General features: G+C 37.2%; 1 protein-coding gene across 8 annotated transcripts in view; it reads right to left on the bottom strand.

Moving 5' to 3' along the window:
• The window catches only part of Pkib (cAMP-dependent protein kinase inhibitor beta), a 101,465-nt gene that overhangs the window by 19,263 nt on the left and 63,897 nt on the right, over positions 1 to 18,305 (bottom strand). For 4 of the 8 annotated variants that reach the window (XM_090338198.1, XM_090338197.1, XM_090338195.1 and 1 more), the window contains one exon: positions 1,728 to 1,830. The exons of 3 other annotated variants lie outside the window; for them this stretch is intronic. In XM_090338198.1, coding sequence (XP_090194324.1) covers positions 1,728 to 1,803 — 76 coding nt within the window. In that variant the 5' untranslated portion in view covers positions 1,804 to 1,830. Of the gene's footprint in view, positions 1 to 1,635; positions 1,831 to 18,305 lie in introns of all 8 variants that reach the window. One more of the 8 variants, XM_090338199.1, reaches the window with a different exon arrangement.

Here is an 18,305-nt window from a genome sequence, read left to right on the forward strand (position 1 = left end):
GAAGGGGGAAAAAGATTAGGGGAGGGGTAAAGGGGAGGGAAATGGGGACAAGAACATGAAAAAGGTTAACAATGTTGGTGAAGTAATGCACCTTCTATCTGGCGAATATAATGTAACCTTTCTACTAATTATAATAAAAATATATTTTTAAAAGATTAAAAAAATAAATTCAAGAGTCACCATGGAATGCACTGGATCAGGCTCTTATATAGCACTTACCTGCTTCTCCAGTTTTGTGATTTCTCACTGGTCTGCCTTTTTGATTTCTCTCTGTCTCTTCCAGGTATTTTTAAAAAGCCTTACAAATTTATCCAGTATTTGAAGTAGTTGTACATACAGGTTTTCATTATTCTGTTTTCCCTTTTATTTGCTTTATTTCCCTTTTATTTGCTTTATTTGGTCTTCTATAATGCCAGAAAATTAAGTTCTGGCTTTAGGTTTCCATTCCTTCTTGTTCAAGTAATAGCATTCATTTGATCACCAGATGAAATGTACAGTAATATAACCATATTATTTTTGTTTCACTGTCACCTTTTCCATAATATTTTTAACTAGTTATTTTAACTCATATGGTGAGGCATTTTCTTGTCACATAGAAAACAAACTTCTGACTCAGAGTAAAACAGTTCACATTAAAGTTTGTTTCCTCTTGGTAAAGTATCAAATAATACATTATAATTTGCAAGATTGACTTTGTCATTTTGTCTATAGCCTAATAATATCAAGGCTCAATATTATGTGCTATCATAACATCTGATAAAATCAGGGATAAGGGCTATAAATAGATTGTGGTTTTTTTTTCTCCAGTGTACACTCTGAATGGACAAGAAAACTTAAATAACCTTTCTAATCAAAGAAACCAAGCACAGTTCCTGCCTTTGCCTAAGAAACAGATTTCAGTTCCAAATCAGCTCATGGAATTATTCAGGCAAGTCAATCATATCCTATGGTGGAAAACAAGGAACTCAACACTTGCTCCTTACTACTTCTATAGCAACTACTTCCTCTCCTCTTGATTAAAATCCTATGTACATCTGCATCACTTCTTGTGTTATAAGTATATATGACCAATAAACTGATTTGATTCATACTTATGAAGTATTAGGTATTATGGGCTTGTATTTCCAGACCACTCAGCAAAGAAAGCTGTCCTTCACCGATGGTCTTAATAGAAAGAAAAACAACACTGGTGTCACAAACCACATGGCATTCCCCAAATGATAGAAGATACTTGTCAACTTAAATGAAGTGTTCCTGGCTAAATGACTCTGAAACATGGTAAAAACACTTCTAGAGGCAGAATTGCTGATTACTGGAGTCCTTGAGTGATGGTCTGTGTGTGGCACTTACCCAGACTTCATTGGTCTGTCTCTAACATGAAGGATATCTAATGGTTCTTTGGTGTGACATGTTTTGGGTTCAACCTGCATTTGACAAGTGTTCTCTGAGGTCTTCATCTATCAGGGAAGTGGATAAACAGTGCCTTCACAAGGCAATGCTTCCATCTTTATTCTTTACCTGAATGCAGGCTAGAGCTCTCCAGTCACTGTGTCTAGCCCAGGTACTGTCATTGGCTACCTGGGGAATCTATACAGACATTGTGCATAATTGTACTTGCATATCTATTGGATATACCCAGGGACATCCCTCTGGAAGGTGTGTGGAAAAGAGACCACCACCATGCATGACATCTCAGTTGTTGCTGCTCTTCGTGCAAGGGTAGTGACCTTGCTGGACTCCTGTGTTGCTGCTTCCCTTGCTGCTGTTGCTTGATTTCTCCTGACCCCCAAGGACATCATCCATGGTGGCCCGTGGCCCAGGTGCTGACAGCTGATGAAATAAAAAAAGAAAGGGAGGGAGGATAGGGAGAGGAAGGAGTGTTTGGTACTCAACCATTCCCTCAATGCAAACCCATAGCCAGTGTGCCCTGGCTCAGCACTTCTGCCAAACCACACCAAATACTTAAACTCTCAATCATGAGCCAAGCCCTCATCCAAGTCATAGATACATAACTTTTCTGGCTGTGGACCTCAATCACAGCAAGACTGAAACCCTGGGAAGAGAGGCAACCATGCCAGGCTTCTGAATGCTTCCCCTAATTACCCATAAGGTTTGGATCACAGACTATACATTTCTATGTATACAGAAAGAAACTAGAAGCTTTTGCTTTACATGACTAGCAACTACAAGTGTTCCAAAGGAATTTTTGCAGAAATGCAGAGAGAAAAAAATGGAAAAAATACTATGGGATAGAGAAAGTGGGGCTATGCTTAAAAGTGGCTTTGAGCTGTCAAGTTTGACCACAGACCTGGCATTCTTTCCTTACACCACATTATGGAATATTGCTTGGTACAATAAAGAACATAAATCTATGGAATTAAACTAAAACACCCATGGAATCCTAACTTAAACCCAGAACTTTTCCTTTGTGTGTGTGGTACTGAATACTGATCTCAGAGCCTTGTATTTACAAGGCAAATGTTCTTCCACTGAACCATATTCCTATCTCCCAAACCCAGCATCTTTTTTCCATGTAATTCATCATTCCCTTGGAGGAGGCCATGAACATGATGATTTTGAGATGCAGAAATTTATAAATATGACGAAGATGAAAAGGACACTTCCTCCATCTCCTGTATATTTAGATACACAGGAGGGAGCAAGTTATTGTCACCTTACCCATGAAAACTACTAGCTTACCCATAGTGCCTCTGGTAATAGCACTCATTGCCTAAAAATATCCCATAATGGTCACACAGATTCTGACCCAATAAAAAATAAATGAAAATGAAATTAAGTCTTTGACACTTACAAATTGGCTTGATAAAATGGGAACTCAAGATCCACCCCAACCACCATCACAAGTAAAAGTAATTAACATGGCTCAACATAATTTAAAATAGTGCCTTCAAGGATTAAAACCGGTTATATAACAGCTTATGAGCATAAGAGTTCAATGTGGTTTATTTGGCCTATTCTTAAACCTGGAGGAATTAAAACATTTATTCCATTATGAACACTGTCAAGAAACAGGTGTTGATCTTCTTAGAACTTACAAGCTGAACTGGGTCCCATTGGGTTCTAAAGGAAATGGGGCTGCTGAGATCTTTTTGATACATGATGGAGTCAAGCATAGGTCTTTTAGTTGGATATTGGTGGCTCAGTCCTATCATATGAGCTTCTCAGGAGCTGAAGGATCCAAATTCAAGGCTACTCCATGCAGAACAAAAGTCCACTAGATTTAATCTCCACAAATAACTATCAAAAAGCAGGACCAAGGGCAGGCTCAAGTGTAAGAGTTCAAGCCTACCAAGTATAAGGCTCTAATGGATTCCCTCATTTGTCATAATCAGTAGAATCCTTGGACTCTCCTAGCAGAGATTTGCAATAGAGCAAAACCTTGATACATAAGGCCATATAGTATGACGCTAAATGAAAGGACCTCTAGGAAGTAGAAACAAAAGCCATATACATAATGAATGACTGATGTCCTTAAGGTACTATGTTATCTCTCATCTCTTTTGCTGTCCCTTGGTTATCTCATATTGTTACAGTATCTCACTTTGTTACCCGATATATCAGATATATTTGTTATTTGGTTATTTGAAATTGGTTAGGGAAGGGGGGAAAACAAGATGAGGGGTGGGGGTGGGGGGAAGGAAATGGGGACCAAGACATGTGAAAGGGTATCAAGGTATGTGAATTAATGCACCTTCTATCTGGCAAATATCATGTAACCCTTCTATTAATTACAATAAAAAAATCAAAAAAAATAAAGAAGGAAGGAGGGAGGGAGATATATGAAGAGAAAGAAATAAAGAAAGGAGAGTGAGAAAAGGAAGGAAAGGAAAGTCAGATAGGAAAGGGAAGGGAAGGGAAGGGAAGGGAAGGAAAGGAAAGGAAAGGAAAGGAAAGGAAAGGAAAGGAAAGGAAAGGAAAGGAAAGGAAAGGAAAGGAAAGGAAAGGAAAGGAGTAAGCTGGGTGGTGATGGCTCATACCTATACTATTAGCTACTCAAGAGGCTGAGCTTTGAGGATCAAGGTTCAAAGCCAGCCTGGGCAGGCAAGGCTGTGAGACTCTTATCTCTGATTAACAACCAGAAAACTGGGAGCAGAACTGTGGCTCAAAGTTGTAAAGTATTACCCTTTAGCAAAACAAGCTCAGGAATAGCACCCTGTCCCTGAGCTCAAGTCGTGGAATAGCAGAAAAATAAAAATAAAAGGAAGGAAGGAAGGAAGGAAGGAAGGAAGGAAGGAAGGAAGGAAGGAAGGAAGGAAGGAAGGAAGGAAGGAAGGAAGGCAGGCAGGCAAGCGGGAAGGAAGGAAGAGGAAGGGAAGGGGAGGGGAGGGGAGGGAAGGGGAGGGAAAGCGTTTTGACGTATCAGCAAGAAGGTGGCCTCCTCAATGCTCAGTCCTTTTCAAGATGCTATGATGCTGGAGGAAGTGATCCATCTCAGGAGTTCTTAGATACTGGAACACTCCTTGAAATAATCTGCAATGCTGCTATTTCCATCCCACCTAAAGTAGCTCAATGGATAGTTGGTACTTTCCAGCCACTAGTCAGAATATCTGAGATATAACCCATGAGTTGACACAATTGGCACATTTTAGACTTTCATCTTAGCAATGAATATTGTCCCCATAAGTACATACTTTTTTTTTACAAACTCATAGGTTATTGACAAGAGTTGCTCTTTAAGTTTAATAACATGGGATCTCCAACTTCTGATGCCCAAAACATAAACTTGGTAAACAGATTTCTCTACATTTATTAAAGTTGTAATTCATCCTCGGTAGGATGCTTCTTATTTCCCTTGGAGTTCTAGATAATAATGACAGGGATACAGGCAATCATTTCACTTCTTGGAACATAGAATACTTGCATCTTGAAGAAGGTATTCAGGGAAATTTCACCTTTCCTATAAGCCTCAGGTAAGTATCCCTAGTAAGCAGTCAGTTTCATTGGGAAGCCTAATGGCATGTTTAGCATGTATTTAACCCACAAAGTGGAAAATGTTTCCTTTTCCACTGAATGTCATTATTGACACAACTGCTGGTTAGGTCCTGTTGAGAGACTCACTCTAACCTAAAACTCTAAATTTTATTGGTTTATAACATGATGATTCCTCCAACATTCTTGTTTTGGATGTTCCTGGTCGGATGGCTACTTTTTTTCATATATTTTTTATTGTAATTAATAGAAGGGTCACCAGATAGAAAGTGTATTACTTCACAAACATTGATACCCTTTCTCATGTCTTGGTCCCCATTTTCCTCCTCCCACCCCCACCCCTCATCTTGTTTTCCCCCCTTTCCTATCCTATTTCAAATAACTAATTAAGCATATATACAATATATCAGATAACAAGGTAAAATACTGTAACAATATGAGATAACCAAGTGGCTACTTTTTACAACCTAAGAAGTTACATGTTTTGCTGTTCTCTAAAATATTCAGCTATCATCTAGATTTAATCATCAAAGTATCCTGGTGCCATTTGTGACAGCAGTCTAACATGTCAAGCTTGACCTCTCATTGAAGAGATTTCAAATGGTGACTCTTCCATACTTTTGTCTCCTACACTTTCCATCATGAAGTTCCCGAGCCAAAGCAATATCCTCATCAAAGGGATTGAGCCCAGCTTCTGTGCAGATGTTCAGCTGTCAGCTTGCAAAATTGTTGAAATACTGCAGTCAATATTGTCCTCAGTATTCAGGAGTACCTAAGCTGTTCCTACTTTAAATCTTCCTCTCACATGCTTGATTGCTCAGTAAGTTCCTGCATGTGGGTCCTACTTGGGCCCTGCCTGATGAGCAGTGTCCTCTCCTCCTCTGCTCTCAGGGAATAAGACTAACATACAGCCTCCAATCTCATCTCCTCATGCCAGGTGCTGCTGAGCTCTCCTTGCCAATGGTGTAAATAAATGAGCAACCCCTGCCCCGCCCCATATATCACCCATACCTATTTCATGAAAGAGCTTTAAGGCTAGGAGGGAATAAAACTTCAGTTTTACATCTGTCCAACATCCACACTGATCAACATGGGGTTAAAAGTTAGTCAGTGTGAGCTGGAATGCACAGCCATGGAGGTCAATGTAATCCCAGTTCAGTCTTCTGTCCCAATCTAGGTTAGTACAAGGTCTACTTAAACCACACTAGAGCCTTCCTAAGGTCTGTGGCATACTTTTAGTCTCTCTGATTCACATCCCTGAGGGCCAGGGAATTGTGGGACGTAGTTTTCAAGCAGTATTTGTCGGCTCAGTGTTCTCGCTACCTTTCTAGGCTCATCCTACATGTGCAGCTTTGTTAACTTGTCAACCTAGGAGGAAGGATTTGTTAGCTTCATTAAAATTTCTGTTGCTAGCAGGGCTCTGATGGCTCATGTCTATACTCAGGAGGCTAAGATCTGAGATTTGAAGCCATTCTGGGCAAGAAAGTCCATCTCATGTGGCTCTCACTTTAGAGCACTTGTCTTGAGCATAAAAGATCAAGGAGAGTGCCCAAGCCCAGAATTCGTGCCCCGGGACTGGAACTGAAGTCAAAAAGTCTTATGTTTCCATGGGCCAAAGACTTAACGAGAGTCTTCTTCGAAGAAGAAACAAGAATGGCCTATAGACACATGAAGAAATGCTCAACATCTCTGGTCATAAAAGAAATGCAAATCAAAACCACTCTGAGATTCCACCTCACTCCAGTTAAAATGGCCAGGATCAAGAAATCTAATAACAGATGCTGGAGGGGATGCAGTCAGGAGGGATCGTTACTACACTGTTGGTGGGAGTGTAAATTCATTCAAACACTAAGGAAAGCAGTATGGCCGTTCCTTAAAAGACTAAACATAGAGCTCCCCTATGATCCAGCAATTCCACTACTTGGCATTTACCCACTCGTCCAGAAACTAGGATATACTAAATACACTAGCACAACGATGTTCACTGCAGCACTATTTACCATAGCAAAGATATGGAACCAGCCCCGGATGCCCCTCAGTTGGTGAGTGGATCAACAAGATGTGGTGTTTATACATAATGGAATTCTATTCTGCTGTCAAAAAGAATGACATTGCCCAATTTGTTAGGAAATGGAAAGACTTGGAAAAAAATCATATTAAGTGAAGTAAGCCAGACTCAAAGGAACATGGGCCCAATGGTTTCCCTCATTTGTCATAATCAGTAGAAACCTTGGGCTCTCCTAGCAGAGATTTACAATAGAGCAAAACCTAGAAACATAAGGCCATATAGAATGATGCTAAATGAAAGGACCTCCAGGATTTAGAAACAAAAGCCCCATATGAAGAGTGATTGTTGTCCTTTAATGTACTATGTTATCTCTCATCTCTTTTGCTATCCCTTGATTATCTCATATTGTTACAGTATTTCACCTTATTATCTGATATATTGGATATATGCGTATTTGATTATTTGAAATTGGATAGGGAAGGGAGGAAAACAAGATGGGTACGGGGGAGGGAAATGGGGACCAAGACATGAGAAAGGGTATCAATGTTTGTGAAGTAATGCACTTTCTATCTGGTGAATATAATGTAATCTTTCTCACGATAATATACGGAAAAAGTCTTATGTTTCCTTCTAGCTCAGCTTAAGAAAATGGGATTCCGCATGACCTTACAAAGACCCAACAGTCAATCTTCTCTTCACATATTTAATTCTCATACTGACAAAGTGATGATTTAGTTCCTCTTCCAGAAATGTTAATAAACAAGCTCTTACATAATCACGTTTTTTCCTGCTTGAAGCTTGTTTTCAGTTCTCAGCTCAGAACATCTTTTTTTCCAAAAGCTTGTCTATTGTCTGATACAATATTGGGTTTCAAGCCTATGACTCTTTGTTTACATTTAAAAACATGAAAAATACAAGAGAACTTTTTGTCATACATGTCAGTTTTCAGTAATTAGTATCTATAAAAAGCATTAAAGTACAAAGGAGTAAAGAATTCTCAGTTAATAATTAAAAATGTTATCAGGCAATACAAATTTAGGCAGCTACTCTTGATTGAGCTTTTATCTTAGGCAGTTGCCTTATAAATGTTACTTGAAAATTGTACATTGCTTTATTGCATTATTTCATTTAATCATTACCACAAATGTTTGTGAGATAAAAAAGACAGAGATAGGGCTGGGAGTTTAGCCTAGTGGTAGAGTGCTTGCCTCGCATGCACCAAGACCCGAGTTCAATTCCTCGGTACCACATACATAGCAAGAAGCCAGAAATGGTGCTGTGGCTCAAGTGGTAGAGTTCTAGCCTTGAGAAAACCCAAGGACAGTGCTCAGGCCCTGAGCTCAAGCCCAGGACTGGCAAAAAAAATAGACAAAGATACAGAAAGGAGAAAAAAACTACCTATACATATGAGTTGACTAAAATCAAGTTTTCCAGATGCTAAGAAACTTCTGTACGTTAGGATCTGAGCTTTGTTATATGATTCTAAAACATGTGGTTTTTTTTAAGTCATTGCATTCTACTGCTTTGTTTCTAGTGTCATAAGCCTTTGTAAACTAGAAGAGATTAGCAAAAGAAAACTAACTGCCCAATGTTTAAAGAAGCCACCTAAAACTCACCAACAGCAATGCATGGATAATAACAACAGAAATTCCTCCTTTATTCCTACCTTCTCCAAAGTGCTTGATCTTCACACTTTTCAAACAATTCATCTCCTGCATAGGCTATCATCCACTCTTTTTCTAAATGTTATTTTCTTTTGTTGTAAGGTAATGATATATATATTATCCAACATTGTTGCCCACTTCCCTCGTTTTATTCTCCCACATTCCTTCCTCTCCCTGCCATCACCCGCCCCCCCTAGTTGTAAAGTTCATTTCCAAATAGTGTCTTGTATCACTGTTGAATAAAGGCCACAAAATGGAAATATTATTCATAATATTGAATATTCTAGTCTTTGTACTTCATGAACAGTTACATAATTTAAATAGGATCCACATTCGGATACTTAAAACTCTTTACCAGAATAAAACAGAAGCAGTGGTCTGATCTCTCAAGTAACTACCATGAACAAATTCATTGAAAAGAATTATAGATCAACATAATATTTTATTTAGTACAGCTAGTATGTTTAACATTTAATTTTAGACATTTGAAGTACTTTAATCTTTGCGGTCTTTTATTTAGATATGAAAATAAATGTACACCTTATAAAAATATTTACTGGTTATAAGAGAGAAAAAAATCTCAAAGACAGCAGCAAAGGAATCTTATTCAATTCTCAGGGTCAACATGACAGTGGGCTCTATTCTACTCTATCAGTTCATCTAGTCATTTTTATACAGTGAGACAAATCCTTGCGTTTCTTACTGCAACATCCTGAACTTCATTCTAGTAAGCTATCACTGAAATCTGATGCCTTTTCCCAGCCGAGTACATGGCAAGCTGAGCATCCTTCAGTCTCAGTTGCTATTCAGTTATTGGGCTCTGCTTCATCCCAGCAGCTCACACAGTGACCTCGTTCCATTTTTTCTCAGCTCTTGAAAATATATTTTCTTTTTATAGCTTTGCTAACATCATATTGCATCCTGACTCGTAGTGTAAATTAATTCCTTCCCCCCCTTATGTGCCACTCCACCTTAACACTTGATTAAATTATAGAAAAAAGAAGACAAAAACATAAGGTCTCTGAGAAAATTATATCTCATCTGTGCCAGGCTGGAGACTAACAGTGTGAATTTTAAAGCACATTAGTTCCTCCTAAGATTTGTTAAAATCATCAGGTGCAGTGGCTCACATCTCTAATCCTAGCTAGTCAGGAGGCTGAGATCTGAGGATCGTGGTTCAAAGCCAGCCTGGCCACTAAAGAACATGAGACTCTTATCTTCAATTAACCATCTAGAAAATAGGAAATGGGGCTGAGGCTCATGGGGTATGGTGGTAGCCTTGAGCTGAAGAGGTCAGGGACAGCACTCACATCCAGAATTCAAGCCCCACAACCCACAAAAAAAATCTTAATGGGAAAGGCATAGAGACATAGGAGGACAGCAAGAGAAAAAGTAGGTTTTAAAATATATATTTACTGAGAATTAATCTCTATCAGATGAACCAGAACAGTTGTCTGTACAAGTCTTAGCTCAGGAGGAATCGAGGCTCAATACATGATCTCCTGAACATTTAATTCAGTGCTTTTGATATGATCTATATGTATATGATTGTGGTCAACAAGTGTGAGAATCAAAATCAAATGGGGATGAAAGTCAGATCATATTCTCCTCTACATTTCTCCACTAAGATTACCAGGGGGAAAATCACAAATAGATTTTTGTTACTGTAGGGAGGTTTAGAACAGTTTCATCTGAATGAACAGATGTGTTTATTAGTGGTTTCTAACAAAGTAGAGCAACACATACATAGAAACTTAGAGAACTGTACATCCAATTTCAGGCCTTCTTATAATCTTTCCTTGTAGTACACTAAAGTTTGCAATATATCACAAGATAAACTTTCCCTAGACCTTCAACTAGACATATGTCAGGACATAAGACATTATCATCAATTGGGGTATTTTGCATTCACTCTGATAATACGGAGGCTCACCTCTAAACAACTTTAATAACATGCTCACTGAACAATCTATGTGGGTGACTTGGATTTTCCCAAAGGAACATAAACTCCTGGGAATTCCGGATGAATTTCACATTACTTCGTGCTGTTTGCATCACTTGTAAATACTGTCCATGAAAATATGAAGTTTGTTATTGATTTTTAATTAAAAAACAGCTCAGTTGGTCTTTTAAGTATTACTGTACTTATACTCTAGAGATTGTCCACAAACCAGGGAAGTCATCCCATCATTCTTGTTTCCCAGTATATTATCCTCTGACATTTGTTTAAAAATACTAAAGAATTTTGGGGTGGGAACAGAACTCAAATCCATCTGGATTAAAAGAACTGGAAAAAATACCAAGGGAAAAAACCCTCCCTGAAAAATATCCTCATCATCAAGAAAAGTGGGGATGAAAGCAAGAGGGTACATTTGAAGAAGCAGGAAGGATTGTTCACTGAAGTTAATGCTGAAGAGTCATCTGGAACATTCTGCAAGCTTTCAAAGATCTCTCCATTAATGTCTCCATGAGACATTAAAACCTGAAATCATTATAAGGCAACCCTGGCAAAGATATGATATAATTCAGCTAATAGTGTAGAAGCATCACTTATATTCACCTTCTGAATTTCAGAAAGTATCAGAAGCAATCATTGGAGATGTAGTCCTTATTAAATAGCTTTTTGTAATAGAATAGATAACTGAGAATGATTATATGAAAGTAGTGGAGAAAAGATCTGGAAGCTGATTTTAGAATTTTCTGACCAATTCTAATTGCTATTTTTTTATCGGACCATCCTAGATCAGTCTTCCTGAACCCTTCTCCATCTTCTTGCATCAAACATCTCTTGCTTTCCTCTTCTGTCTCTGGCTTCTCTAAGAGTCTCTTTTCACCCTACTCAGACAAGATTTTAGAAAATCACTCATTGATTTAGCTCAGTGAGTAAAATTTATATTAAAATATATTTTATTTGTAACAAAAGTGTGAACTTTATGGCAACTATAAGTATAGATTATAGCTTTCATGAAAAATGTTATGATGCAAGAACATTGTCACTGTTCAATAGTTTCTGAGTCATTTAGTATCAAAAGAGATGATTCTTAAATTTCAGGCCAAATATTCCAGTCTAAAATACTGAGATCTCAGATAATTTGGAATCCTTTCATGTTAGGAACTGCTGAAGTCCAATATATCACAATATACACACAGAGAAATATCTGGACTTTTCAAGAACCTCTAGTACAAAATATAGTAATATTCAAAATTGCTTACCTTCTTTTCACATACCTATATGTATCCATTTGCTCAGTGACTCTTTGCAGCATAGGAAGAAAGCAAAGGTGTCTGCTTTCTGTTAATTTAGATACTCTGTCTTCAACTATTGTTAATTTTCATGACTATAATTCAAAACTTGTTTCACATAAATTCTAAACTAAAAGCTTAATGCTGGTTGAAACATCAAGTTTCTTTGATGTGCTTTTAATCTAAGATGGCAGTCACAATCATAGCAGAAAAAAATCACTAAGTATTTATTTATAGGCATCTCTTCAGCGTAAGCCAAGCAGGGTATTTTGTTACTAGACTCTAAATACTTTTGAGCCTAAGATTTTTCTCCTTTAGTTAAACCTCTCTGAAACATGCAGCTACATTTATCTGGCTCATTCTTATCTATATTTCTCATATTATATCATATATAATGGTTACTGTGAATAGAAATTTTAATTTTTAATAGATTAAGATGTTTTACCTAAAAATTTCTACATAATATTTCATTGTTTAAATTAAAAATTGTGATAGAGCCATATGATCCAGATGCTAATTCCAACTCAGTCTATGACAAAGACTAAGTGACTTTAACAACCTGTGAAGTTCAGTAGCTTAGACAAAATTAACAAGATAAGTGTTTTCAGGACTTTAAAATGTATAGATATATTCAACAGACTTATTCTTAAGATTGGCATTTTAAACGGAGACTAACATAATCATGGTCACATACATCTCATCCAATTTCTTTTCCCCATTTTACAAATTAATATAATGAATGCAAACACTATTAGAAGTATTCAAGAGAACAAGACAAAGCAAACAAGACACAATCCCTGAGTAATTTTTCATTATCTAATAATTTGCATAAATAACTTTGAAATCTTTGATGTCAACCTTTGAGAAATTCAGCTTGGTAATAAACACAAAAGAATTATCAAGCAATCCTGATTTCACAGATGAAAGAAGGAATCAATAACCATGTTTTGACTGAACATCTGTAAACATTATGTGACTAGATAAATTCATTCGATTAATTAAGATAGCAATACGTTTGATTTTATTTTTTTCTTCTTTCTTTCTTGCATGCTTGCTTGCTTGCTTGCTTGCTTTCACCAGTCATGGGCTTGAACTCAGAGCCTGAGCCCTGTCCTTGGACACTTTTTACTCAAGGCTAGCACTCCACCACTTGAGCCACAGTGCCACTTCTAGCCTTTTCTGTGTATGTGGTACCTCGAATTGAACCCAAGGCTTCTTGCATGCTAGGCAGGCACTCTACCACTACGCAACACTCTCAGCTCTATTTTTTCAAGCATATAAATCATTTTGACATCAGATCAATTTTGGGCATGGGGTGCATTCCACGTAGGAGGGGCATGATGAGAGCACCTGTTGACTGAAGACAAGTGTTTCTAAAGGAAATTCCTATGTGAGTCTGAGTAGTCTAGGAGGGAGAAACCACCATCAGTACTGATAGGCATCATCCAATCAGTTCAGTAGCTCGAAAGGACAAAAACAATGATGGAGAAACATGAGTGGGGTACATTCTTTCTATCTTGCCCTGGGCCATGAGAAGCTCTGGCTTCTTGAACCTTGAATTCCAAAACATACATCAACCCACTGCACCCTGACTTTTCAGCTTCAAAATGAGAGTTACACCATTGAACATCACACAAATCCAGCTTACCAGTCATCAGTTACGGGACTTAGCATCCATAATTGTGTGAGTCCATTTCCCTGATTAATCCCCTCTCACATCTATCTATCTATGTATCATGATCATCATCTATCTATCATGTACTTATATTATTGGTTGGTCTATCTGGAGAACCCTGACTCATAGCTTGCTCTTGAAAATTCTAAATTACTTTCGATGGGACTGAAATAGAGAAGCGTCATTTAATTAGTAAACTGGAATTAAGACATGATATTTGAAAACAAATTATAACACATTTCCATCCTATACTGGTACAATAAATAATGATATATTTTTCTTTTATAGTTGCTATTTCCAGGTTTTAACTGCTTTAGTTTAATTGGTTTAATCAAAAAATGTCAACATGCTGTTTGAACCAGCTTCATTTATTCGACCAAATTAATTTCAGGAAGGAAAAGGCAATTACAACAAAATCAAGGGAAATCTTATATCATTTGGGCATTAAAAACAGTATTATATATAATTGAAACTCGGTTTCCTTTACTGGGGAAAAAACAAACTGTTTACTATTTAAACACAGTATTTTACCAAGTGATCAAAATACAAGTTAGCTAATCAAAATTTCTTTTATTCATCTATAAATTTATTAAGTCAGTTGGAAAACATCTGCTGTATATCAATCATATGCATAGTAAAACAATTTTTTAATTATTTTTATGTAATCTAATAGGGACAAAACAAGAATAACAAACACAAAGCCATTTACGACTAAAATTATGGTGAGTCTAGGATGAAAAATTGCCATGTCAAGATCTGACTTGCTGATATCACGAGTTGAGATATGAGTGAACAAAAGCAGTTGCAGCTGGCATAGGGGTTATAAAAATAAAAGAACACACATTTCAGAAACTGAAGGAAGCCAGTATGGATAATGTAGAGAAGAAAATGGAGAATAGCACCAGCCGAAGTTAGTAACTAAGCAGGAACCACCACAGTCAGACAAGTTGAGTATCTCATCCACCCTAATATTAGGCAACAAGAAGTCACTGCAGGAGTTTAAGCAATAGTATGACAAACATAACTGATCTTTTGGGATGGCCATTCCTGCTGTCAAGAATTGTATGGATTGGGAAAGAGGAAACAGTTTTAAGAGATGACTTTGGAGGTAATTAGAGTATACTGCATGAGAGATAAAGGTATCTGAGAAACAACTTATGTGTTCTATTTAACACCTCAAAAATTGTTTTGCATTTTATAACTGGCAGAGCTAAAAAGAGCAGTAATTTGAAAGAAAAAAAATACAGCACAAGTGTTTTGCAACTGGATATATTTGGTTTGCACCTTTGGTATGGTTTGGGGGCTGCACAGATTATTAATAGCTGAAGGACCATATGCAGGGCATATAAGGTCCTTTAAGCCTTGTTTCTGCCTCTTTGGAGTTCACATAATAACACCTCCTGCAAGTGAGAATATTAAGTGTGACAATGTATGCGACATTCTCAGCATGTGGATGAACAGTTAATATTGAGGAGCCTCAGAAGACCAATCATCAGATGGCATTCACTTTGCTGGGAAAGTGTCTTTCTTTAGAAACCTGTTCTTTCTGAATTTTTGCTCAGCAGACAGCACAGAGTTGGAGAACAGGCACTGCTCTGGCAAAGGCAAAGGCAAAGGCATAAGAAGGATTAGTGAAGCTGGACAGTCTGCTTCTTTGGGTGTGCAAAGGAAATATCTCCACATCCTTCCTGCAAAACAAGGTTGGAAAGAAAGAGCCTCTTACTTTCAAAAGAACAGCTGGATGGATGAAAGGAAAGCTGACTCTTTCTCTCCTGATGGTTGCTCAAGCCTAAATCATCATAAGAGGTGTTACTGGTTCCAGAAATGAAACCCAGTTAGCCAGTTATGACTGGGATAGAGCTGAGATTTTAGCAGAAAGACAATTGTTAATCACAGCCTTAGACTTGTGGCCTTGGGCAATTCCCTTATTTACTTTTCTTTTCTGTGAAATTAGATGTTGTTAGATGGTTTTGAACCCTCATTTCTGGCTGGTTAAGTCTGCTATTTATAAACATATAAAGACAATGTTTCATTTATTGAAAGTAAATAAACAATCAAGGATGAGGCAGCCATGAGTTTTGTTAATCCTACAGTAAAGGCTTCTAATCTCATCACTTTAACTTATGCAACTTATTCTGAACTAACAGAAGCAAATACTCCTGACTGTATTCCTCATCAACATATGGTAAGCATAGTCAAAAGCTTCATCATTACAAAAAAGTTACCACCAATGAGGCTAAAAATTAATGCCTTGAAAATACCAAACTCTGCAAGAAAATTGCTTGGAACTGTTTCAAAGCCTTGCAGAAATTACTGAAATGGAATCTCCAAGGTAGATTTCCAGGAATATCTATTTTTACAAAGCTTTCCTTTGGTTTTGTAGTCAACTATTTTGAGGATCATCTTTAAAGAAAGATATATCTCACATTTTCTGTATCCATTCAACTGCAGTAGGGCATCTGGATTGTTTCCATCGCCTGACTATTGTGAATAGTGCAGAGATGAACATAGCTGAGCAGGCATTCTTATCATATCCTGGGTTATGATGTTCAGGGTAGATGCCCAGAAGTGGTATGGCGTGATCATAGGGAAGGTCACTTTTCAGTTCTTGAAGAAACCTCCACACTGCTTTCCAGAGTGGCTAAACTTGCTTACAATCCCACCAGCAGTGTAGTAGAGTTCCTTTTTCTCCACAACTCTGCCAGCATTTGTCACTGTCTGAGTTCAAAACCTTAGTTATTCTTGTTGGGATAAGGTGGTATCTTAGGTTTGCTTTTATTTGCATTTCCTTTATGACAATGGATGATGAACATTTTCTCATATGCTTTTCTGCCATTTAAATCTCTCCTTTTGATAAGTTTCTCTTTAGTTCCCTTGCCCATTTAGTAAATGGTTTGTTGGGTTTAAGGGGCGGATTAGTTTCTTGAGTTTCCTGTAGATACTGGATATTAAGTATTTGTCAGATGTATTATTAGTAAATATCTTTTCCCAGTTGGTTGGCTGTCTCTCTACATTTGTGGCTATGTTTTTATATGTGCAGAAACTTTTTATTTTTAGGTAGTCCCATTTATTAAGTCTCTCCAATCTGTTGTGACCCTGGTATTCTGTCCAGGAATCTTTTGCCTCTGCCTATGAGTTCCAGCGTCTCTCCTACTTTATCATGTAGCAGTTTCACAGTTTCCGGTCTGACATTGAGGTCTTTGATCCACTTTGAGTTAATGCTTGTGGCAAAAGGCTAGGGTCAGTTTTTAGTTTTCTGCATGTGGCTGCCCAGTTTTGCCAGCACCAATAATTGAATAGACTTTGTTTGTTCCACTGTATATCTTTGGCACCTTTGTCAAATACAAGTTGCCTATAGGTATGTGGTTCTATTTCTGGGTCTTCTATTCTGTTCCACTGATCTTCTGGTCTGTTTTTTGTGCCAATACCAAGCAGTTTTTGCTATTATGGCTCTATAGTAGAGTTTGAAGTCTGGTATTGTAATACCACCAGCATTACTCTTTTTGCCTAGAATTGTTTTGGCTATTCTAGGTCTTTTCTTGTTCCATATGAATCTTTGGATTATATCTTCAATTTCCATAAAGAATGTCTTTGGGATTTTGATGGGGATTGCATTGAATTTGTATATCAATTTGATTCCCCCCTTGAACACTTGATTGTTAAACTTGTCATTTAAAATATGATGTAAAAATCAATGTTAATAAATTCTTTAATAAAAAAACAACAAAAAAACAACAAAAAACTTCCAGGTCTACAAAACAATACAAAAAAATGATACCAAAGATGTAGACAAAATATAGGAAATTACAACTGAAGTACAGATATCGCTATTATCTCTATTGTATTTCATTCAATCTCTTTAAGAAGCTTGTAGTTTGAGCAATGTTATTCTCATTTAACTAACAAATTCAAGCTCTGGAAAACTGAAGTAACTTGTGCAAATTTCATAGTTAGCAATCACATAGCTAAAACTCACATGGATCAACTGAGGCTGCCAAGCTAATATAACTCAGAGATAATATAGCTCAGAAATAGCCTGTATTACTATAGAATGAGTAATTAAGAATTGAATACCTCTTAATTAAACAATTTGCTGAGATCTTAACTGACAAGTTAGAAGTTTGCCTCAGTTCCTATTGCATTTGCCCATGAACGTTAATGTCTTTACAATTGTAGACTGACCAAAATAAAATGACTATGGATACCTAGTAGCAGTAATTCCAGAGTTCTCCCCAAATCATAAAATCATCTAGTCATTGCACGTCAACTACTTTCAAATACAAATATTTACAGGTGAAAAGTCTAGAAGTATACTTTCCAGAGACTGCTAGCTCCATGCCTTAGTGACATGATCTTATTTAGATACAAAAGGCCTTAGACTCATGCTCATAAACTCCATATGCCGATCCTTTGCCATTACAGGTCTTCATTTGACTTGAAGATTCTTTCAGCGAATAAGGAAAAAAATGTTTATACTATAAATGCATTTTTAGGCCAAGGACTTTGTTTCTTTTCCTCTTGCTGATTCCTCTAAATTCATCTAGTAATATATAAGTGTAAAAGGTTGTGTGTGTGTGTGTGTGTGTATGTGTGTGTGTGTGTGTATGTGTGTGTGTGTGTATGTGTGTGTGTACGTGCACTTATCTTGAACTCTTGGTTAAATGAAATGGAAAAGCTCTCTTCTCCCATTTTCCCCATTTCTAAACTGACCTATTTGAGAAGAAATATGATACAACAATATGCAATTCATATCAAACAAATTTGG

The sequence above is a fragment of the Megascapheus bottae genome, chromosome 8 (assembly GCF_031878675.1).
Source record: "Megascapheus bottae isolate mThoBot1 chromosome 8, mThoBot2.hap1, whole genome shotgun sequence".
Taxonomy (NCBI): Eukaryota; Metazoa; Chordata; class Mammalia; order Rodentia; family Geomyidae; genus Megascapheus; species Megascapheus bottae.